The sequence below is a fragment of the Podarcis tiliguerta genome (assembly GCF_965153285.1).
Source record: "Podarcis tiliguerta genome assembly, chromosome: 17".
Lineage (NCBI taxonomy): Eukaryota > Metazoa > Chordata > Lepidosauria > Squamata > Lacertidae > Podarcis > Podarcis tiliguerta.
The window spans coordinates 35,868,312-35,890,903 of record NC_139550.1 but is presented as its reverse complement, the minus strand read 5'-3'; the positions used below and the strand labels follow the sequence as shown (position 1 = coordinate 35,890,903).

The 22,592-nt window shown below is 48.1% G+C and overlaps 1 protein-coding gene and 1 long non-coding RNA gene across 2 annotated transcripts; one reads left to right on the top strand and one right to left on the bottom strand.

Annotated features, from left to right (window-relative positions):
- Positions 1 to 957: 957 nt before the first annotated feature.
- PLP2 (proteolipid protein 2) lies at positions 958 to 21,958 on the bottom strand. Its single transcript, XM_083420832.1, has 5 exons — positions 21,673 to 21,958; positions 9,281 to 9,436; positions 6,028 to 6,123; positions 3,874 to 3,964; positions 958 to 1,672 (listed from the first exon to the last, which is right to left on the bottom strand). The coding sequence occupies exons 1-5, from the start codon at positions 21,760 to 21,762 to the stop codon at positions 1,653 to 1,655; spliced, it is 453 nt and encodes a 150-aa protein (XP_083276958.1). The 5' UTR covers positions 21,763 to 21,958; the 3' UTR covers positions 958 to 1,652.
- Positions 14,315 to 19,235, top strand: LOC310667983. The gene is made up of 2 exons (XR_014506509.1): positions 14,315 to 17,178; positions 17,258 to 19,235. It is a non-coding gene; the product is annotated as an uncharacterized lncRNA (long non-coding RNA).
- Positions 21,959 to 22,592: the final 634 nt, after the last annotated feature.

Sequence of the window (22,592 nt, the reverse complement as noted above, 5' to 3'; positions counted from 1 at the left end):
CCTGAAACTGTTCTTAACCCGAGGTACCACTTTAGCTAATGGGGCTTCTCGCTGCTGCACAATTTCTGTTCTCATCCTGAAGCAAAGTTCTTAACCACGAGGTACTATTTCTGGGTTAGCGGAGTCTGTAACCTGAAGCGTATGTAACCTGAAGCGTTTGTAACCCAAGGTAGCACTGTACCGTGTCATCAAAGAACATGGAGCTTGACGATAGCCCCTGTGTAGGTAGTTCGGGGGTTGGAGAGCTGGCCTGGCCTTCATTAATGCTTCCACTTCCCACTTTTCTTTTGGGGTGCTCTGTGCAGCATGTACAGTGGTACCTCGCGTTACATACGCTTCAGGTTACATATGCAATAAACTAAGAGAAATAAAAGTAAGCAGAGAATTGGAGCCCCACACTCTGACCCCCCAAGATATGACTCAGACCCCTCAATATAACATTTCAGCAGGTGTCACCCACCCAACTCCAAAACATCTTTGCAACCACATTTTTGTTTATGCAGAATTGCAGCACATGAAGCAGAGATGTGCAAGGAGTGGTGGGGAAGTGACTTTATATATTTATATTGTTGTGAGTTTTGGGGGCGGACCCCCCTCAACCCTGGAAATTAATAAATGGTAGGATTTTGATCATTTGGAATATTGAAGGGAAGATTGCAGTCCAGAGAAAAAATTGTGGCTAATCTTTTTCCAAGCCAGGGCCTCATCTGGGATAGAGGCGCTAACATGACAGAAATGTGTTGATGGCCCATTTAAGAGGGATCTTGGGCCAGGGCAGACAGAAAGTTGCCAGGGTAACTGGGTGTAAGGTGAAAGGTAAAGAATATCTTTAGCAAAATGTGCTGGGAAGAAGGAGGAGAGAAAAGACAGATCCATATTGGGCAGGCTGGCTGAAGGCTGCCTGGGAGAGATGAAGTTTGAGTGTTAGTTCAACAACAAAAAAGGCAATCACTTCCATTATAATTGGCAGTCAAGGTGGTTTAATAAATTCTCAACAACATTCAAAGGAACTAGGTCCATTGTCTTCTAGAGTCATCAAAAACCCTAAGCTTTTTTATTATGTTTCTTAAAAATGGTGATCTCTTAGGCTGGAGACCCCAGAGTGAGCATAAGCTAACTAGATGCAAGCACCAGCCTCTGGTCCGCTCTCCCCATTTTAAATGAGGAGAAACTGAGGCACAGAAAAAGGAAGGCACTTAAAATGAGTGTGTGGAGTTCTCTTCCACTCCATTCTCCACCCCACATTTCCTAGAACTGGAGATAGAATCCAGGGGTCCCATTTCCCCTCCCCCTCAGCCCACTGTGTAAACTGCTTGAGCCCCTAAACTGATTTGAAACTTCCCCTCTCTGTCCTCCCTCAATAATCCCATTTAATGGGGGCCAATAATTCTTTTGTCAAGTTGCCAGAAGCTACCTTTGTTTTCCACAATTACGGTAAGTCAGAAATAGGAGAGAGTGTTGGCGGAAATAAGAGTGGAATTATCTTCCTCAAGAATTGGTGAACCTCACTGAGATGTCCAGAAGAGAGGGATGACACTGTCAAATTTATAGACTGGGGTAGTTTTCTACCAGGAGATCCAGCAGGAAGCTAAAGGTGATGGGTCCAGGATTGGGGCCTAGTCATGATGTGGAAGCAAGAGAACGGCGTGTCTTCAGATCCCATCTGAAGGACCTGTAAAGGAGCAGAGAAATGCCAAAATCATCATGTTTTCAATGTAACAAGTAATGATAAAGAACAAGGAACAACAGAATCGGCAGAAAATAATATAAGATAAAATAGCTCTATCACTAATACTGAGAAGAAGGGAGATGGCAGCCCACTTTGGACGGCAAAACAGGCAGACACCACACCACTGACTTGCATGGTTGCTACATGAAGAAAGTGATTCTTCGCACTCAGTACCTCCAGTATCTTTAACACAAATGACCATTCAATTTGGTCAAGTGCTTTGAGTATATCTAGTTACACTTAAGGAGATGGGGCTCTTCTGGGAATGACTTTAGTATATGAGCCAGTGTTAGAAACTCAGATATATAAGCTAGGGGCCAAATGTCTCCCTAAACCAGGCACCCCCAAACTCAGCCCTCCAGATGTTTTGGGACTACAACTCCCACCATCCCTAGCTAACAGGACCAGTGGTCAGGGATGGGAATTGTAGTCCCAAAACATCTGGAGGGCCGAGTTTGGGGATGCCTGCCCTAAACCAAGGTTACAATCGCCAAAACGGAATGTCGAGTTGCCATTTTGGGGCAAGACAGCTTTAAAGTCTTATTTTTCAAATGGTGGGACTGACTGGGATTGGTTCACAGTTAAACATCTAAGTAGGACAACCTTGAGCTCAGTTAAGAGCTTTGAGAACTTAAAGAAGAAAAGGCACTTGATCCAGGGACAGTCCACATAGATATTGGCCTATTCTGACCTCTTTTTCTTAACTGTGACTTCTCCTGCTCAGGTTGCACAGAAAAAGCATTTTGGTTCTAGAAATCCATTCCGATTGGGCAGATAAAATATAACTGATAGAATTTGACAGGATGGGCTATTAGTGTGTGAATACAGCCCATATCTAAGGATCCCCAGGCATGCATCTCCAGGTGGTAGAGATGTCAGACACCATCCTAGAATCCAGGCATCTTCACTTGGTTGAAAGCCAGGTGCAAAATGTGCTAATTTCTAAGGCTGTATATAGCAGTTAAACATCTGGTAGACCGGGCGAGTCAACAACAGACGAACAACCATTGCAGAAACACAGACAAGGCACCGTCAAGTGAGTGGTGCATTAATCGACCTACAAATGACTGCATCTTGCAGTGCAGAAGAGGGGCTTAGTCACTATGTCTGTAATACCATACAAAAAAAATAGCTCCTGCCCCCCAAGTGGAACCGTGAACCTTCAACAAGGGAGATTAGACAAGTGGTGTACGCAGCAAAAACATTAGTCAGTGTGACTTGCAAAATCACAAGATCAACTTGCAAAACTCCCCTTTTTCCTGGACTGTTGAATAGGACCTGGCTGCTGTTTCCCAATGTTCCCTCTTCCCTTCCTCACCTGACTTGTCCATCCTGCTTCTCCATCATCTGGTTTCACTGCATGTTCTAATCCCAAATCCATCACAACTACCATTTGAAGGTCTGCAAGCATGAACATCACCTCACACAGTAAAAGTGGAGAGAAATTTGCTCTGGTGTCAAACTGCTACAGTGGTAACTTAATTTGTTCCAGAGGTCTGTGCTTAACCTGAGGTACCACTTTGGCTAATGGGGCCTCCCACTGCTGCTGCACAATTTCTGTTCTCATCCTGAAGCAAAGTTCTTAACCCGAGGTACTCTTTCTGGGTTAGCGGAGTCTGTAACCTGAAGCGTCTGTAACCCAAGGTACCACTGCATTTTAAAAGGGAAGCTCCAGGTGTGGGGAGGCCTGATGAGGCCCATACCCGCCATGGGTAGGCTGTGGGATATTGAAGGGACCTGGTCACCTGCTTGAAAATTTTGGGGCCCCCTCAGCCCCTTCTACATGGTCCCCTGCTAGGGAAACATATCAAAGCACAGTGTTTATGGTACTCACAACGTACCACGCCGGCAATGGGAATGAATTGGATGCAGAGTAAACAGAAAAGGGCACCCAGCTTCTGAGCAGTTAGAACTTGAATGGTAACTCAGCCGGGGCCTTGAGTGAGGAAGGCTGGGGCTTGCAAATGAAACGAAACAGAGTTGAGCTTGTTCAGCATGCAAACCCTTCAACTGTGTGTGCGTACTAGCTGGCAAGTTCTCTTATGTCTGGCTGGCTGGCTGATTACTGCTACACCAAGCAAAAGCCATCTAAGAGCTGCCAATTGCCGCAGGATCACACTCTTCCTTGCACAGAGAAGACCTACCAGTGGGAGCTGCTGCATGTGACTTCCTGAGGGTTGGTAAGATGGTGTAGGCATCGTAGCCAAAAAGGATTCCCGTCAGCATTCCAATCACCTGTCGGAAGGAAGTGGAAGTTTAGTATGGGCTTCTATCTGCTTTTAAGAGTACATTTCTGCAGTTGTACTCCAGGTAGGAAGTGGGCTTTTTATATTATTATTGGCAGTTGCTTTTGGTAGAATAGTCCCATTTATTCCTCTATTTGGGTTGTCAAGCTTCATTTTGCCTCTTCTAAATTAAAGTAGCTACTTGCGCCGAGAGGCATGGCAATTTTGATTCGGTTGCACTGATTGTGCATTTATTTGGGGCATGAGCTGGACAAAGTTAAGCTCTCTGAAGTCCCACTGAGTTCAAGTGGGAGTGATTTAAAGCGCACGCTCACCAAAAAAATCAGCATGGCTTGAAAGTACCCAACAGTATATCCATTGTTTTAGACTCCTGTTTGGCAAAATGGTGACTGCAAAATTGAAAAAGCCGTAAGCTAACTTCTTCGTGTTTGGAAGATGAAGAAAAGACCCAAGAACTCAACAGGAGGAAACCCAGCGCAACACAAAGCTGTAGTGCACACTGGACCTTTGAAGACCCTGCAAAGTGCAGTTTATCCTTCTGAGATACTACTCCCAGGAACCCTTAAACTTCAGTGCCCAGAATTATTTGAGGGAAAGAATGTGCTTTGAATATGCTTTGAAAGCATAATGTGTGTGCAGTGCAATGGGCCCCAGTTGTGTTTGTATTCACAGCGCAGAGGCACAGCCAATCAATCACGCACTGTTTCAGAAAGGCACCAAATTTATACCACCGAAGGACCATACGCAGTGATCACCTTTGGATATGGAGGCATGCGATCTGGCACAGCCAATTGGGCACAGTATTTGGGGATTACCCATGCATTTTGACAAGACAGTGGTCCATGCTGGCTAATTTGCCACATACTGAAGGAGGCAACTGGTTCATGGAGACTAAGCCAGACTGCTTGCTGCTAGGGCTGCGACACAGAATATGATATGAACCTGGACTGGGAGCTGGGCCTCCTGAAGGAACATAACAATAGCCTGCTGGATCAGGCCAATGGCCCATGTAGTCAAGCATCCTGTTCTCACACTGGCCAATGAGATGTCGGTGGGAAACCAGTGAGCAGAACAGGAGCACAAGAAGCATTAATTTGTCTAATCCTCTTTTAAAGCCACCCAAATTGGTGGCCTTCACTGCCTCCTGGGGGAGTGACTTCCATAGTTTGAATGTGCCCTTTCGTTGATCTGTCCTAAACCTTCCAAAGTTCAGCCTCATTGGATGTCCACAAAGTGCTATGAGAAAGGATGAACAACTTTTATCTCCCCACTTACTGCATGCATGCCATATAGCTTAAGGTTACCAGACGTCCCCGTTTCCCGGGGACAGTCCCCAGGTTTACAAATCAGTTCCCTGACAAAATCCATTCACCCCTACTGAAGTTGAAAAGTGTCCCCGGATTCATTGAAAAAAATCTGGTAACCTTAATATAGCTGTGCCTGCAAAGAGCCCTCTTATTGTGTCTGGAGGTCCTTTCTCAAAGGGGCCTGCTAAATGGGGTGTAGAGGAGATCCTTACAAGAGTTCTCCAACTAGGTAAAGGTAAAGGCACCCCTAACCATTAGGTCCAGTCGTGGCCGACTCTGGGGTTGTGGCACTCATCTCACTTTACTGGTCGAGGGAGCCGGCGTACAGCTTCCAGGTCATGTGGCCAGCATGACTAAGTTGTTTCTGGCGAACCAGAGCAGTGCATAGAAATGCCGTTTACCTTCCCGCCGGAGCGGTACCTATTTATCTACTTGCACTTTGACATGCTTTCGAACTGCTAGGTTGGCAGGAGCAGGGACTGAGCAACGGGAGCTCACCCCGCCGCGAGGATTTGAACCACCGACCTTCTGATCGGCAAGTCCTAGGCTCTGTGGTTTAACCCACAGCGCCACCCACGTTCCTCTAAGGTAAAGGGACCCCTGACCATTAGGTCCAGTTCTCCAACTAGCAAAGCCCAAATGTGCCACGTGTCTCCCTGTTCACAGCAACATTCCTACATATTCCCGCTGGTGGCCAAATTAGCACTCCAGCTTCCTTTCCCTCCCCTCCGTGAATTTTATGTACCGCAGCTGCGATGCCAGCTCCATCTCTGTGTCCTATGAGAACGATAAGGGACGTGATGAGGAAAGCAACAGCCCCAATGAGAGCCCTTATGAAATCCTAAAAGGAGGCAATAGAAAGGGAGAAAAAAGTTAATACTGGAACTAGGGTTGTCAAAGAAGTTAAAGCAGGATTAGCTGAGCCAACCACCTACCTCTGAGCCAATCATTGACACATATTTTTAATACCACCATAACTTCAACATAGATGGGGGGTGGGTTTTTTTGAGACTTAAAGTGGTCCGACAGAAAAGAGGACAGAGTCCTTGCTTTTTTAAAATAGCGAATTATAAAGGTAAAAGGGTAAAGGACCCCTGGATGGTTAAGTCCAGTCAAAGGAGACTATGGGGTTGCGGCGCTCATCTCGCTTTCAGGCCAAGGGAGCCAGCGCTTGTCCGCATACAGCTTTCCTGGGCCAGCATGACTAAACTGCTTCTGGTGCAATGGGACACCGTGACAGAAACCAGAGCGCACGGAAACGCTGTTTAACTTCCTGCTGCAGTGGTACCTATTTATTTACTAGCACTGGTATGCTTTTGAACTGCTAGGTTGGCAGAAGCTGAGACAGAGCAATGGGAGCTCACCCTGTTGCGTGGATTCAAACTGCCAACCTTCCGATTGGCAAGCCCAAGGGGCTCAGTGGTTTAGACCACAGCACCACCCGCGTCCCTAATAGCTAAGTACAGAACATACAAACACACTGTATGGGTTGCCAGGAGGTCGCCCTCCCCAGTTCTACTCAGTGCAATGTAGGCGGGATATTTTAAAATGCAGAATTTGGTTTGTTTCAGTGGAGAACCCTTAGCACAGATAGACACAGTGGCCCAGTTTGCTCATTGCTTCAAACCAGGGGTGAGAATCCTCAGGTCTGGGGGCTCAATGCCGTTCTCCAGGACTCTGCCTGGCCCTCAATCAGCTTCCCAGTCCATGCCCAGACCACCTCCCTCTCTGGTCCTGCTCCGCACTCTCCTCAGCTAGTAGGAAAGTGTCAGTACCAGATTACCAAATAGGTTGAGTAGGCACCAGTCTATGGGTCCCATGCCTTTTAGGGGCACCGTGACAATGGGTGAAAATAATATTGACTTGATCTTGAAGGAAATGTACAATCAATCTTAGTTCAATGCCATCCCACCAGAGAGCCTTTACAAGGGGGTGTGGCAGGATTTTGCTTGCCTAGGGGCCTCCACAGGGCTTAATCCGGCATTGGGAAGTGTCCGTGAACCACAACAACGTCTGTTGCTTGCCTGGGTGGAAATGGGGAGCTGGTGTGTAGAAACCTCAGAAGCTTGCATGGCTGGAACGAAGCCTACTCTACAAGTCACCTCTTTTGCCCTGACTGCCACTAGCCAAGCTACACCCAGAAGGGTTGTCCACATGGGCGTAGCCAAGAGAGGAGGCAGCTGCCCACCCCCAGATCAAGGAAAACAATAGAAATACTTAACTAATTGACAAATCACATTGGTTCTGCCCAGTGGCGTAGCGTGGGGGGTGCAGGGGGGGCCCGGCCGCACCGGGCGCAACATCGGGGGGGGGGGGTGCGCTCGCACTCGCAGCTCTCTGCCCCTACCAGGCTCACTCACTCTCTCTCACTGCAGTGCTGGCTGTGCGAATCCGATCCGAGCCGCCGGGTCGCCGCCCACTGTGGAGGGGAGGGTGCCAGGCGTGCGGTGCGGTGCGGAGAGAGAGCGAGGGACTATCTGGGGGAGGGACAGTGCAGCGGGGGGGGGGTGCAAATTACTTGCCTTGCCCCGGGTTAGGGGGCGCTAATTACTTGCCTTGCCCCGGGTGCTGACAACCCACGCTACGCCACTGGTTCTGCCCCCCTAACAATGTCTTGCCCCCTCAACACAAAACCTTGCTAAGCCCATGGTTGTCCACAAGGAAAACATCCCCACCCCACGCTTTAAGCCAGGGGTCAGCAAACTTTTTCAGCAGGGGGCCGGTCCACTGTCCCTCAGACCTTGTGGGGGGCCGGACTATATTTTTTTTCCGGAAATGAACGAATTCCTATGCCCCACAAATACCCCAGAAATGCATTTTAAATAAAAGGACACATTCTACTCCTGTAAAAACACGCTGATTCCCGGACCGTCTGCAGGCCGGATTTAGAAGGTGATTGGGCCGGATCCAGCCCCCGGGCCTTAGTTTACCTACCCATGCTTTAAGCAGTTTCAAGTGAATGAACAACAGGTCAGTGCACAGTCCTTGGATCATGGTCACTCCCTGTCCTCAGCCAGTCAGCGTGGGGTGGGGGACAAACTGCAGAATGATTTCATATTGGTGTGCAAAGTGTTGTTCTTGACTTTGGGGGGACACCCCGTGAGTGCTGATTGACAAGCAACCTGAAGACAGCCTCCGGTTTGTTTCCTCTCCAGCACACTGGAGGAAGGAGTAGGGCAGGAAGAAAGCCTATACCAGGCATCCCCAAACTCGGCCCTCCGGATGTTTTGGGACTACAACTCCCATCATCCCTAGTTAACAGGACCAGTGGTCAGGCTCAGACGGGGGGGGGGGCATATTAAGTCTCTCTTTCGATCAACAATGGCTCACCTAAATGGTTTAGCAATAATAAACATAAACCACAATAAGGCAAAGTTGCTTGATTTTTCCTGTGTCATTCAAGAATTCGCAGAAACGAAAGCTAGGAAAGCATTTTAAAATGTAAATACTTAAAATAATCCTTTTCCCTATGTATTTTTAAAAAGCACAATTGTATATCCATATTTTCCATTTTGTCTTTATATGCAGATATGGTTCCAGCCTTGAAATAAATATTTGTCAGCATAACTTTTGTGAAAATTATTTATATACTTACTTATTCATAAGACTTCGGTTATCCCCAGGGAAAAAAAAAAGGGGGGGGGACACATTATCTACCTGGCCTGGGCCTCTGCCTGGCCCTGCCAGTGGTCAAGGATGATGGGAGTTGTAGTCCCAAAACATCTGGAGGGCCGAGTTTGCCTATGCCTGGCCTATACTTTTAAGCAACAGACGCATGCAAGCGGCTCTCCCCCACTGAACCACAACCTAATCTGCCCCCCTCTCGCCCACAATCCAGATGATTTGGGCATGCTGACTGGGGGTGATGGAAGTTGTAGTCCCAGGTGGGGAAGGCTCTTGTGAAGTGACGTGGGCCCCACATTCCCAGGCCCTTTGGGCATGCTGTGCGAATGCCCTGCCCCACCCCAGTGCCATATGGGGCAGAAGAGAAGCCTTACCGTCCATCCCCAGTGGATGAAAGTGATTTGGTGGTGCAAGTTGCACATGAATAAGACGAAGATGACAATGCCGTAAATGAGCATGAAGCAGGCTAAACCCGAGTAGCCTGGTGTCACGGAGGCCCCATAACAGATCAGGATGAGGATGCACGCAATCTGGCAGAGAAAGGAGAAAAAGAGCCGTCAAAGGGCACAACTCATGAGAAGGAGCGGGGAAGACAAGCTCCGAGAGAAGAACTGACAGTCAGGTGGGTGGGGTACAAATAATAGACTTAATAGTAATCATAAATGAAGCATTTTTCAAAGAGCTAATACTGTAGGTTGGGGTTCAGAAGTGAAACCCTGGGACTGAAAATTACCTTTTAGGTTTAGGACACTTTGGGAACAGGAATTCCAAATGATCTCATGGCCTGCTCAGTAGAGCATACATCATCATCATCATCATCATTATTATTATTATTATTATTATTATTATTATATACTGCCCGTTGAAGATCGCAGGGTGGTTCACAAAATAAAAATACAAAATGAGAACACAAAATGCATAATAAAAGCAAGAACAAAGCCAAACCAGTAATGCTCCCTCCCACAAACACATTTAAAAGGACATAGAATCAGCCAAAGGCCTGATTAAAGAGAAATAATTTTGCCTGGTGCAAAAAAACATATCACCAGCCCTTGTTAGCTAGGCAGGCAGATATAGCCCTATTGCTATTCCTGCTCAGCTAGCAGCCACGACGGCTATGTTCTCCCTCCACTGAAGGAGCCTGTGGGTGGAATTCAACATCGTGCTCAGGAGATTGTTCTGGCAGCGGTGGAACAATCTCCTCACTCCTACCCCGGCATAGATCAATATATCATGATGTTTAGATGGTGATATATCACAATGTTGAAAACCGGCTATCACCCAGCCCTAGTAAGTTGTTGTAAACAGGTAATATAATGACATATCATTTTATGAGGGGAGAGAGATTTTCTTCCTCCTCATCAGGCAATGCCATTTCCACCTGCCTTGCCCCATATTCCAGCCCTGGAAGCCTTTCCCAGACCAGAAGCTGGGAAGAGAGGAGTTCAGGGGTATTATTTTTTTAAAATAGTTTTATAAGTTGTGTGTCCTTGTTTCTAAATTTGATCTTTTTGCATGGTTTTGTATGTTTCATGGTATTTTATGCACTGCGATTTGCTATTGTTTTTATTGATTATAGATGGGTAATTCCTTCTTGTGGTTAATAAATGTAAACTGTTTACAGTCATACCTCAGGTTGAAGTAGCTTCGGGTTGAGTGTTTTCAGGTTGCGCTCTGCGGCAACCCGGAACTAACGGAATGTGTTACTTCTGGGTTTCGCTGCTCGCGCATGCACAGACACTCAAAATGACATCACGCTCATGTGCGGAAGTGGCGGATCGCGACATGCGCAGACGCGGGTTGCGTTCGCCTCAGGATGCGAACGGGGCTCCAGAACGGATCCTGTTCGCATCCAAAGGTACCACTGTAATTATTATTTGCTGATGTTTAATTTTACTGTTTTCTGTTAGATTCTGAGGGATATTTGAATATTGCTTTGTTTGATATAATTTAAAGTTATTGTGACTTTTTATATTGGATCAGATTGTTACTATTTATGCTTTTGTATGTGTTGGAAGTTGCCCAGAGTGGCTGGGGCAACCAGCCAGATGGATGGGGTAATAATAATAATAATAATAATAATAATAATAATAATAATAATAATATATTGGTATATAGTTGCAGTAGACAATTTATTTCTCTGATATCTGTTCAGGTATTACCAGGATTGTTGCAGGATTAGCTGAGACTCAGTATAAACCATTAGTAATTCCGGTGTGAAAGCAAAGAAATTAAAAACGCTCAGCATCCTTCTTGGGACTGTGCCACTTGGAATGCCTGGGCAACAGGGCCGCTCCAACCATGAGGCAAGGTGAGGCAGCTGCCGCAGGCAGCAGAATTGACAGGGATAGCAGATCCGCCTCCAAGGAATGCCCCACCCACTGCTGCTCCTGCAGTGGCAGCAATGGCTGCAGCATGCTTCCGCAAGGCTGTATCTGCCCCCTCCTTGGCCGCTACCTCTATACAGTGGTACCTCGGGTTAAGAACTTAATTCGTTCTGGAGGTCCGTTCTTAACCTGAAACTGTTCTTAACCTGAGGTACCACTTTAGCTAATAGGGCCTCCAGCTGCTGCCGCACCGCCGGAACACGATTTGTGTTCTCATCCTGAAGCAAAGTTCTTTCTTTTTAAAAAAATATTTTTATTAGAAATTTCAACATAACAATTTATCAAAAACATGTCATCATTATTCCCCCCAATTTTCCCTCTCCCCTCCCCAAAAGAAAAACCCACCCTCCCCCAGACTTCCCTCAGCCCCTCTCTGTTTTTTTCAGCGCATGTTATTCTCTGCATATTATAAAATCGTAAAGATCCTCAATTTATCTGTCTATATGTTATCAATAATAAATTTGTGTATGTTTATTCAAAACCTGCCAAGGAGTCCAGTTCATTTTGTTGTTTCTTTAAATACCATATTTTTCGCCCTATTGGATGCACCGGCCCATAGGACGCACTTATTTTTTTTTGGGGGGGGGAAATAAAGTTTAAAAAAATTATCCCCCCCCCCCCAAAGAGCAAAGAAGCCATGACAGCCAGCAGGATGGATCCCGCTGGCTGTCCTGGCTTCGTTTTTAGCCTAGGGGCTTGGGGTCGCCATCGCTCTCAGAGCTTGCAGGGCTGGGGGCGGGGTAAGCCCGAGCCCAGAATGGGTCCGGGAGCAATGGCAAAGTTGAGCGCAGCTTCGCCATCGCTCCCGGAGCTTGCCGGGCAGGGGGGATAGCTTCCTGAAGCCTGGAGAGCCTGCATTCGCCCCAAAGGACGCACACACATTTCCCCTTCATTTTTGGAGGGGGAAAAGTGTGTCCTATAGGGCGAAAAAGACGGTACTTTGTAAAAGGTTCCCATTCTTCTTTAAAGTCACAGTTGTCCTTATCACGCAATTTGTATGTCAATTTCACCAGTTCCACATAATCCATCAGTTTCTCTTACCACAGTTCTTTGGTTGGGATTTCTTCATTCTCCCATCCTTGTGCTATTAAGACTCTTGCTGCTGTTGTCGCATACATGAAAAAGTTCTTCAGTTTCCTTGGCAGGTCCTGAAGCAAAGTTCTTAACCTGAGGTACTATTTCTGGGTTAGCGGAGTCTGTAACCTGAAGCATCTGTAACCCGAGGTACCACTGTAGTGGCCTCTTGGCAAATTGGAGCTATTGCTGGTCTCCTTCCATCCTTGTTCCCGATGTAGATCTTCACTCACCCCTTCTTCCCTGTGGAGGGCGCCATTTTAGAGTTTGCCTCAGGTACCAAAATGTCCTGGGCTTGCCGTGCTGAGCAGGGTGGTCTGATATGCTCAGATCTTTTCTTTGTAAATACTCCAGTGCATTGGGTACATCTCCGCCTGCCCCAGTATGCTAGCATAGCACAACCTAGATGCTTTTGACAAAGAAGAATTCAGCCATAATCCTCACCTGCATTTTAAACTAGTATAGCCTAACCTCGGGACGCAGGTGGCGCTGTGGGTTAAACCACAGAGCCTAGGGCTTGCCGATCAGAAGGTCGGCGGTTCAAATCCCCGTGATGGGGTGAGCTCCTGTTGCTCGGTCCCTGCTCCTGGCAACCTAGCAGTTCGAAAGCACGTCAAAGTGGAAGTAGATAAATAGGTACCACTCCGGCGGGAAGGTAAACGGTGTTTCTGTTTCGCCAGAAACGGCTTAGTCTTGCTGGCCACATGACCCAGAAGCTGTACACGGGCTCCCTCGGCCAGTAAAGCGAGATGAGCGCTGCAACCCCAGAGTCGGTCACGACTGGACCTAATAGTCAGGGGTCCCTTTACCTTTACCTTTTACCCTAACCTCAGGTTTCCCTACATGGGAGATGTTTGGTGCAGTCTGCCAAACCTCTGTCTCCAACAGTGACCATGCTTCATTGACCAGGCGTTCCAGTCTTTCAGAGAGAATTTCTCCACAATTTCACTTAGATCGGCTTTGGAGGAACTGAACCAATCTTGGAAGGAAGGTGGACGAACCAAGGAAATTGGTGGGAAACTCTGAGTCAGTGAGTTCTGCACGACGGCATCAGGGCCTGTTTTCCTTGCCAAGAATTTGATTCATGAAGCTACTTTCACAGCCCATGAAAGGGATGAGCGCCTTTAGAGATTGCTGAAGGCAGACTTTCAAAAGCATGGCTTGGACGCACACTGGATTTCTCACTCTCAGGCCCTACCTGGCCTTGCTTCTCTGCGCAAAACCAGCATGTTGGGCACCAGGATAAATGAACAGCTTAGTGGATTTCCAGCCCCCAAAACAAAAAACCAGAGATTTGTATTTGCTTGCATTCCAAGTACAGTGGTACCTCAGGTTACATACGCTTCAGGTTACATACGCTTCAGGTTACAGACTCCGCTAACCCAGAAATATTACCTTGGGTTAAGAACTTTGCTTCAGGATGAGAACAGAAATTGTGCTCCAGCGGCGCAGCGGCAGCAGGAGGCCCAATTAGCTTAAGTGGTGCTTCAGGTTAAGAACAGTTTCAGGTTAAGTACAGACCTCCGGAACGAATTAAGTTCTTAACCCGAGGTACCACTGTAGCTGGCAGTATGTCTGTGTACACACACACACAAATAACAAATGCAAGCTACAAAGTGACATTATGCTGCCTGTAAGATGAAAAAGTTTTCTAGCTTGGTAACATAATCTAGCAGCCATTTATTTCCATACGTCAATGTATCAAGAGGAACACCCCATGGCAAGAAAAATGGATGAGCTATGCAGAGTTGGCTAAATTGACATACAAACTGCGGGACTAGGACACCTGTGACTTTAAGGAAGAATGGGAGCTAAAAAGACAACAGAATGAATTGAACTCCTTGGCAGGTTTTGAATAAACATCCACAAATTTATTGGTTGATAACATGGCAGATAGATAATGTAAGGATATGTATAATTTTTTAACGTGCAGAGAGCAATATGTGCTGAGAAATCAGAGAGTGGAGCTGAGGAAAGTCTGGGGGAGGGAGGGTTTGATGGGGGGTGGGAAAAGGGGGGGAAAATAAAGAATATAATATGTTTTGATACTTTGTTATGTTGAAATTGCTAATAAAAACTTTTTTTTAAAAGGGGGACACCCCAAAGGATATCTGGGTGTGGTGTGGACTGTTGGGGCAAGGGTTTTCCATCTGCTTTGTGGCATATTAACCTGCCAGAGCCTGATGGACTAGAATTCTATTTACGGGCAGATATTGGAGAGAAAAATAAGCATGCCTTGGCTTCGAGTCTCACTCACTTGTACTCTCTATATATAGATGGCAGAGTCTCTACCTCTCCAGTTCTCAAGCATGGGTCTCCCTGTCCACCACTCAGCCTTGCTACCAAATACGTTTTTAAGCTAAATATGCCAGGGATTTAACATGGGTTTCCTAGGCAGGCATTCTCCAGAGATGTCTGAGGGCACAGGGCTTCTCCTCCAACGAAGGAAGAGTGCTTGCAGGAGATGTTCCAGCTGTGGCAACCGGTAGACACAATTACATCTAGAACATTCCAGTTGTGGACCTTGGAAACAAAGGGCCAATCTGTTCGTCAGCACACTGGGGTTGCCAGTGCGCCAGGCGGAAGCAGCGTGTGTGTGTGTGTGTGTGTGTGTGTGTGTTTGTGTGTGTGTGAAGGGAATCACTGGGGCAACAGCTAAACAAACTAGGAGCCTCCTGCCAAGTATGCCAAGGTCCAGAATAAAAACATAAAGGAACAGGCCTCCACTTTCACAGGCCAGAAATAAAGAGTGGGGAGAGAATTGCCACGGGAAGAGCCCAAGAGGAATGCCAAAGAGTTAAAAGCAGAAGCACAGAAAGAACTTCTAATATAGGGGGTGGCAGAATCAAAGGAAAGGCACAAGACAGCGCTGAAGAAGGATGATAATAATAATAATAATAATAATAATAATTAATAATAATGCAGTAATTTATTATTTATACCCCGCCCATCTGGCTGGCCTTCCCCAGCCACTTTGAGCGGCTTCCAACAAAATATTAAAATACAGTAATGCATCAAACATTAAAAGCTTCCCTAAACAGGGCTGGCCTCAGATGTCTTCTAAAAGTCTGGTAGTTGTTGTTTTCTTTGACATCTGGTGGGAAGGCATTCCACAGAGTGGGTGCCATTACCAAGAAGGCCCTCTGCCTGGTTCCCTGTAACTTGGCTTCTCGCAGTGAGGGAACTGCCAGAAGGCCCTCGGCACTGGACCTCAGTGTCCAGGTAGAACGATGTTCCTTCAGGTATACTGGACCGAGGCTGTTTAGGGCTTTAAAGGTCAGCACCAAGACTCTGAATTGTGAACGGAAACGTACTGGGGGCCAATGTAGGTCTTTCAAGACCGGTGTTATGTGGTCTCAGCGGCCGCCCCCAGTCACCAGTCTAGGTGCCACATTCTGGATTAGTTGTAGTTTCTGGGTCACCTTCAAAGGTAGTCCTACGTAGAGCGCATTGCAGTAGTCCAAGTGGGAGATAAGCAGATAGCAGCCAAGGACAGAAAACATGCACCCCCTCAGGCACAATGCTGACAGATGAACCAAGAATGCAAGCTGGGACCGTCCCCAGTTTAAAAACATCCCCTGAGCCATGAACTCACCAAGTTGCCTTAGGGCACCAAACCACTCTCATCCTCATAGTGGGGGTGCCCTACCTTGCAGAAGCAGTTGGATTACTATCAAGCTAATGTATGGGAGGTGCTTTGAGCACCAGGGAATCCCTGTATGTGCCAAATCATTGTAATTACAGCAAAAAGGTGGGATATGTTGAGTTTTCCTGTAACACATGGAAAGGAATTAAGCATGTGTCCTCCACCCCAGGCATGGGATACAGAGCTATTACATGGGCAAAGTTGAGAGAGAAAAGGAAATGGGTTTTTTAAAGGGCTTGGAACAGACAACTGAAGTTATCTTGCCAACTGTGTAGAAACGGATATAAGTTCTTGAGCAGATGAGGCCAACCAACCAACCACTGCTTGTTGGATAGATATAAGCAAGTGAAGCTTGTGACTGAGTGGCAGTTGCCATTATCTCCTGCGCATTGAGCTGCTTTCAAATACTGATGCGTGGGCTGGTTTAAAAACCCCCAAAGCAAACCCAAACCCTATCAGAGACTGCGACATTCAAACACTAGTGTGGTTTTTTGTTAGCCCTAACAGAAGTTTTGTGATATTTGAAAGTGTTCTCCCCACCCACCCCTAGTGAATCAATGCCGCTGCCTGCATTTATTTATCTACTTTGGGTAATTCTGAATTTAGCTACCTGACAGGAGGGGAATCACAGGACTGGGAAATTAGCTTAAATAATATAAATGTGTCAGTGGGTGGGGGGAGACTACTGGCCCTCCAACTACTAAGCTATACTACCCAATTTGGCTTCTGTGGATTCCATCCCTACTGTGATTTTTAATCCAGGTTTCGTAGGCCAAGAACCAGCCAAATATCTTCATACTTGCTCTCAGCATTACAAGGAACCCATTAGTTCCAATGAATGCTAACTGAATTAACTACATGCTTGTACATTTTCCAAAAGCGAGAGTGCGTCTTGTTCTATCAAACTAACCTAATTCAACTCACAAGTCTCAAAACGATGAAAAATACAGTGTAATGTATAATGTTAATAAGTTCTGTTAACAACAGAATCTATTTTCCTGTAACGTATAATAATAGCTACTGCTGATCCACATTAGTTTGTGGATATTTGCAGACACGGGTTCTCACATTTATTCTACCAGCAATGCATTTTCCTTCACTCTTTTCCCCCCTTTTAACATAAGGCCTGAGGGATATTTCTATGGAACTTGAAAGATAGTTCACTGTTTTGCTGTTTCACTGGCCCTTAGTAAAGCTGGTTGGAATTTTTCCCCCACTCCCAAAACATGACTAAAAGATGTTAGGAGGTGTGTGTTTTCTGCAGCTTGCCATTTGCTCCAATTCAGCAGTAAAACGTAGGTTTTCCTGCGGAAAGCGCTAGGACAAACAAAATCAAAAACAAAACCCTGCATGGCTGCAGAGCTTTAAAGTATGGACTTGTGTCTGGAAAGCACAGAGCAAAGGGAAGTCTGGAGGAACTCTAAGACCAGAGTCAGAAATCACCTAACTGCAGCATTGAGCAGGAGAAATTTCCTCTCGATTCCCAAATGACAGCCTTGCACACTGTCTCAGAACCATCCTTGAATGTGTGTCACCTATATAGCATGGCAAGACACTCAGAAGACAAAAGACTGGGTAAAAGTAAATGGGTTGACTGGTCTAAAATAATAGTTTTCCTTTGCCAGGCTATATCAGGGATGGGGAACCTGATATATAAGAAGGGGTAGCTCAGTTGGGAGAACAGGGCCCTGGGTTCAAGCCCCAAGTTGGGCCAAAGATTGGAGGTTAAACTAGATGACCCTCATGGTCCCTTTCCATCTCTACATTCTACAATGCTATGATTGGCCATCGGACCGGTCAGTGGTAGAGTATCTGTTTGGCATGCAAAATCTCCCCTGTTGAATGCCTGGCATCTCCAGTGAAACAGGAGCAGGTTTTAGGTGACATTAGGCTGCTACATTATTCCAACGTCTCAACTAGCCCTGAAAGCAGGGCTGGACTCTGACTCCCATCAGCCCCAGCCAGCAGGGGCCACCTTCAGACATGATGGGAGATGCAGTCCTGCAACATCTAGAGCACACCAGGTTCCTCATCCCCAAACACTGCACTGGCTTAATACAGGCAAAGCGTGATTCTAATCCAGGGGTCAGCAAACTTTTTCAGCAGGGGGCCGGTCCACTGTCTCTCAAACCTTGTGGGGGCCCAGACTATATTTTGGAAAAACGAATTCCTATGCCCCACAAATAACCCAGAGATGCATGTTAAATAAAAGGACACATTCTACTCATGTAAAAAGACGCTGATTCCCGGACTGTGCACAGGCAGGATTTAGAAGGTGATTGAGCCGCATCCGGCCCCTGAGCCTTAGTTTGCCTACCCATGTTCTAATCTGACACAGCAACTGTACGGAGACTGAGCAGTAGGACTTACTTCACCTCAATCGATATGGAACAAATCCACGTATTTGGGCCTTAACGGGGCAGTCAGAAACAGAGAGTGTTGTTTTGTTTATCCCACGAAGATGGGAGCCACTGTGGCTTCCAATGGATAAAGAGAAACTGACTCAATGAACATGTGGTCTTAGCTTGCTATTTTAAAAACAAGGCAAGGCAGCACCTGCACCCAGAGCCCTTGGGAGTGACAGGGCGTAGCACGGCACAGGCAAGCATAAATCTTTCCCTTGTTCTCTTCACCTTCCTTGTGGGCCTTGTTGGGACCTGCTATTTATTCCTAGCCCCCGCTTTTTTGAAAAAAGGAAAACCCTCTGTCATTCCCACGCAGATACAACACCCAGCCCTGCAGCCTTAAAGAACATGCTCTCTTCTAAGATTAAAAGGTAGATTATCGGTCCTGCAGCATTTGAGTAATAGCAATCTCCTGTTTGGTTTCCATAACACAGAATCAGTGTGGTGCTGCGGTTACAGAGGGTTGGATTAAGACTGCAAAATCCCAAGTTAAAAACCCAACTCAGCCACAAAGCTCAGTGAGAGTTGTTGGCCCAGTCGCTCTCCTCAGCCCTACCTCACAGGGTTGTTGTGAGGATAACATGGCAAACAAGGAATCATGCAAAAGGAGGGAAGTCGCAACTGTGCTTTAAGCCCTTAGAACAAAGACGTCTAACAAGCTGGCTAAAGCACATCCTTTTTGGACCAACCAAAACTTGGCATGAGGCAGTTTTCTACATTCCTAAGATCCTCCAGTTTGTGAAGGTAAAATACTCGTATTAGGACTCAAGACGTCCACGTTCTGCTTCCAATTCTCAGGGCTGAAAAACTGAATGAGGGGAAAAAACGGTTTCTGTTAATTATTAATGGAGGTGGCAGAGAGCAACAACTTCTCTGCCACAGATGGCAGAGAAAGGGCTACACCCATAATGGAGACAGAAGCCATATTGTCCTATCCCTCTTTGAAAAGACTAAGGGAGGATCCTGCTCCACTCCTAAAAGTCACTCTCTAGGGGTAGGTAAAGAGCAGACAAGTGGGATTTGCACAGAGATGTAGCAAGGTGCTTTCGACTGAATCAGACCTCTGACCACCTGCACTGGCTGGCAGCAGCTCTCCAGGGTTTCAGGATCTCTCCCTGCTGTGTCCGGAGAGGCCAGGGATTGCACCCTGGCCTTCTGCATGCAAATCAGATGCTCCGCCACGGAGTGACAGCCTTTCCCCAATGCGAAACGTTACCCTGTGCGTTGCTCAGGGTTCCTGCCAGCTGGCTCCTGGTATTCACTAACATTACTGCCACTGAACGTGGAAGCTCTACTTCCTTGTCTTGCTGTTAATAGACCTATTCTCCCAATGATTTGTCTAGAGGCTTTTTAATAAGCATTTTTTTTTGGGGGGGGGGGAATTTAAGACCCCCAAGGGATACAGAGCAAAGCTGCCTGGTAGTGCCAACCTCTGGTCTGAAAGACCTTGTGCCCCCCCCCCCAATCCCAGGTGGGGGTGTGTGACTCCATTACCCGCCTCATGCTCAGAAACCCTCTCATTCCTTCCACATATTCCAGCGCTGAACCCTGGTATTGAAATAGGCTGCGTAGCTTTTTTGCTCTGGCTTACATTGCCAAAACAGGTTTCCTTGGAAGCAGTTCTTGTGGGCAAGTTATGAGAGAGCAGGAGGGTTGTCGCTTTTATTTTTCTGGAGAAACTTGTACGCCTTGAACAAGCGCGTGAGAAGCAAGAATAACCCCTCTGACAGCAAGAGGCCGTGTGATGGGTGGTGCAAGTTCAGCTCTATTTTCAGAAAAATAAAAGCTGTACTAAGTCCCAGGACAACTAGTGAGGATAAATATACAGCTATTCCGAAGGGTGGGGAGAACCTATCCTTTCCCATATATGTCATAGGGAGGTGGAGCAGGACCACATGGTCCTACAAGCCTGCAACTCTTTAGCAACTACTGCTGTAAATTCAAACCGCAAAGAGACACTCCCAATTACCGTGCCAGACACACACACACTGTGCCCAGAGACGGGGAACGGTGAGTCACCCGTGATGCGCGCACCCGGCGCTCCGGGGAGGCGACCAGCAAGGCACACGCTCAGTCAGCCGCACCCAAAAATCAAGGCCCTGCGCGGGCAGGGAGAGGCAAGCAGCCAGACTTCGGGCACCCCAAGGCCGTCGAACAACCGCTAGCCGCGGGGACAGGAACCTGCCTGGGAGTGCAAAGCACCGTTTTCCTCCTCTGCCTCGCCGCTTTTCCAAACCTGCAGGGAAGGGGAGGACCCGGGAAGCCCGGCTTGTTGAAGTCTGGCTCCCTATGCTCGCCATGCCCAGGGGACACAGCAAGCGATGGGTCTCTGCCCCGCGGAGCTTAACGATGCCCAACTCGCGCAAAGCAAAGCGCCAGGGCGAGATCGAGTTGCAACAGGGAACAGGAAGGGAAAGCGCATCGAGCGGCAGCGAGCAGGAAGAGAAAAGCGGCGCTCAGCGAATGCAAACCAAGGCGCTTCAGGCGTCCAGGGCTCACTGCCGTTGGAAGAAACTTAAGGGACAACTGTCCTTCGCTCATCCATCCCCTTTGGGCTTGCGGAGGGCCCCGCTCGGTCTCCCAACACCGTCCCTCCCTCTCTCCCCCTGGACAGCAGCCGTCCCGTGACCCTCCTCCCCTCCACCCGCGGCCCGACGACGCGCGGGAGACACGTCCGCCGCCCCTCCTCCTTAACTCTTCCTCGGCCGAGGCAGCGCTTAGCTGTCTGCCCCGTCAGGGCGTTTCCCCGCCCGGCACAATCTCCAGCGGGGCCGGTGAAGCCACCCCGGACGCCTGGGTTCCATCCCCAGCGCGGGGAAGCGGGCTGGCACGGGCATCGAGGATACTGGGGAAGGTTTGGGTGGCGAAGGAAGCCCCTCCGCCCGGTGCCACACATGCCAACAACTTTCGGCGGGCGCCACTAACGGACGTGACCGCCTGTTCTTGCCCAGCCACTTATAAAGTGGGAGGTGGGGGGCAGACTCCGCCTGACCCACACAGTCATGTTGGTGCACCCCAGCTGCAACTTATCCCTCCGAACCACTTTGGAAAACCTGAACTTTGTCGATTTGCTGGACGTGGGGTCCGGAGGGAGCTGGGTTATGGAAACGCGAGAAAGAAGTTTTCTGGGCAAAGCGCAGCGTCCGCCGCCCCGCGAAGTTAGGGACCCCCCCCCCCGTCTCCTGTCCCGGGCGCCCCCCCCCCGCCTCCTTTGCAGATCGCGCCATCCCTCCCGCCCGTGCGCGCCCTCTTACTATTTCGGCCAGCAGGATCATTCCCTTGTGGGTGCGCATGAAGCCGGTGCATTGCCCCATGCACCCTTCGGCGTTGCTGGACGACTCCATGGCAGCGCGGCGCCCCGGTCGGAAAGGGGAGACGTCGCTTTCGCTTCCCGCCGCGGTTCTGCTCCTTCTCTTGGCAGCAGCCTCCTGCCAAGCGCGGGCTCCGCGAGGCAAGGGAGGGCGGGGAGGGGCGGCGGCAGCGGGCTGGGCAGGGCGTCTTGGGTAATCGCCGCTGCCTCTTTAAGGGCAGCCGGAGGAAAAAAGACCGTCACGGAACCAAGAAATTACAAGATCCCTGAAAGGAGAAGTAATCGACTAGAGAATAACAACTTGTCATTAGTCGTTTAGTCGTGTCCGCCTCTTCGTGACCTCCTGGACCAGAGCACGCCAGGCACTCCTGTCTTCCACTGCCTCCCGCAGTTTAGTCAAACTCATGCTGGTAGCTTCTAGAACACTGTCCCACCATCTCGTCCTCTGTCGCCCCCTTCTCCTTGTGCCCTCCATCTTTCCCAACATCAGGCTCTTTTCCAGGGAGTCTTCTCTTCTCATGAGGTGGCCAAAGTATTGGAGCCTCAGCTTCACGATCTGTCCTTCCAGTGAGCCCTCAGGGCTGATTTCCTTAAGAATGGAGAGGTTTGATCTTCTTGCAGTCCATGGGACTCTCAAGAGTCTCCTCCAGCACCATAATTCAAAAGCATCAATTCTTTGGCAATCGGCCTTCTTTATGGTCCAGCTCTCACTTCCATACATCACTACTGGGAAAACCACAGCCTAGAGCTTAAAAAGGTAAAGGGACCCCTGACCATTAGGTCCAGTCGTGACCGACTCTGGGGTTGCGGCACTCATCTCGCTTTATTGGCCGAGGGAGCTGGCCAATAAAAGGGAGCAGCCTT

Bases quoted from the DNA above. Each gene is read 5' to 3' on its own strand.
- PLP2 (XM_083420832.1), bottom strand. From the start codon at position 21,762: ATGGAGTCGTCCAGCAACGCCGAAGGGTGCATGGGGCAATGCACCGGC. The intron at 9,437-21,672 runs GTAAGAGGGCGC...TTTCTCTGCCAG, and splicing joins TGATCCTGCTGGCCGAAATA to ATTGCGTGCATCCTCATCCT. The intron at 6,124-9,280 runs GTAAGGCTTCTC...GCCTCCTTTTAG, and splicing joins TCATCCACTGGGGATGGACG to GATTTCATAAGGGCTCTCAT.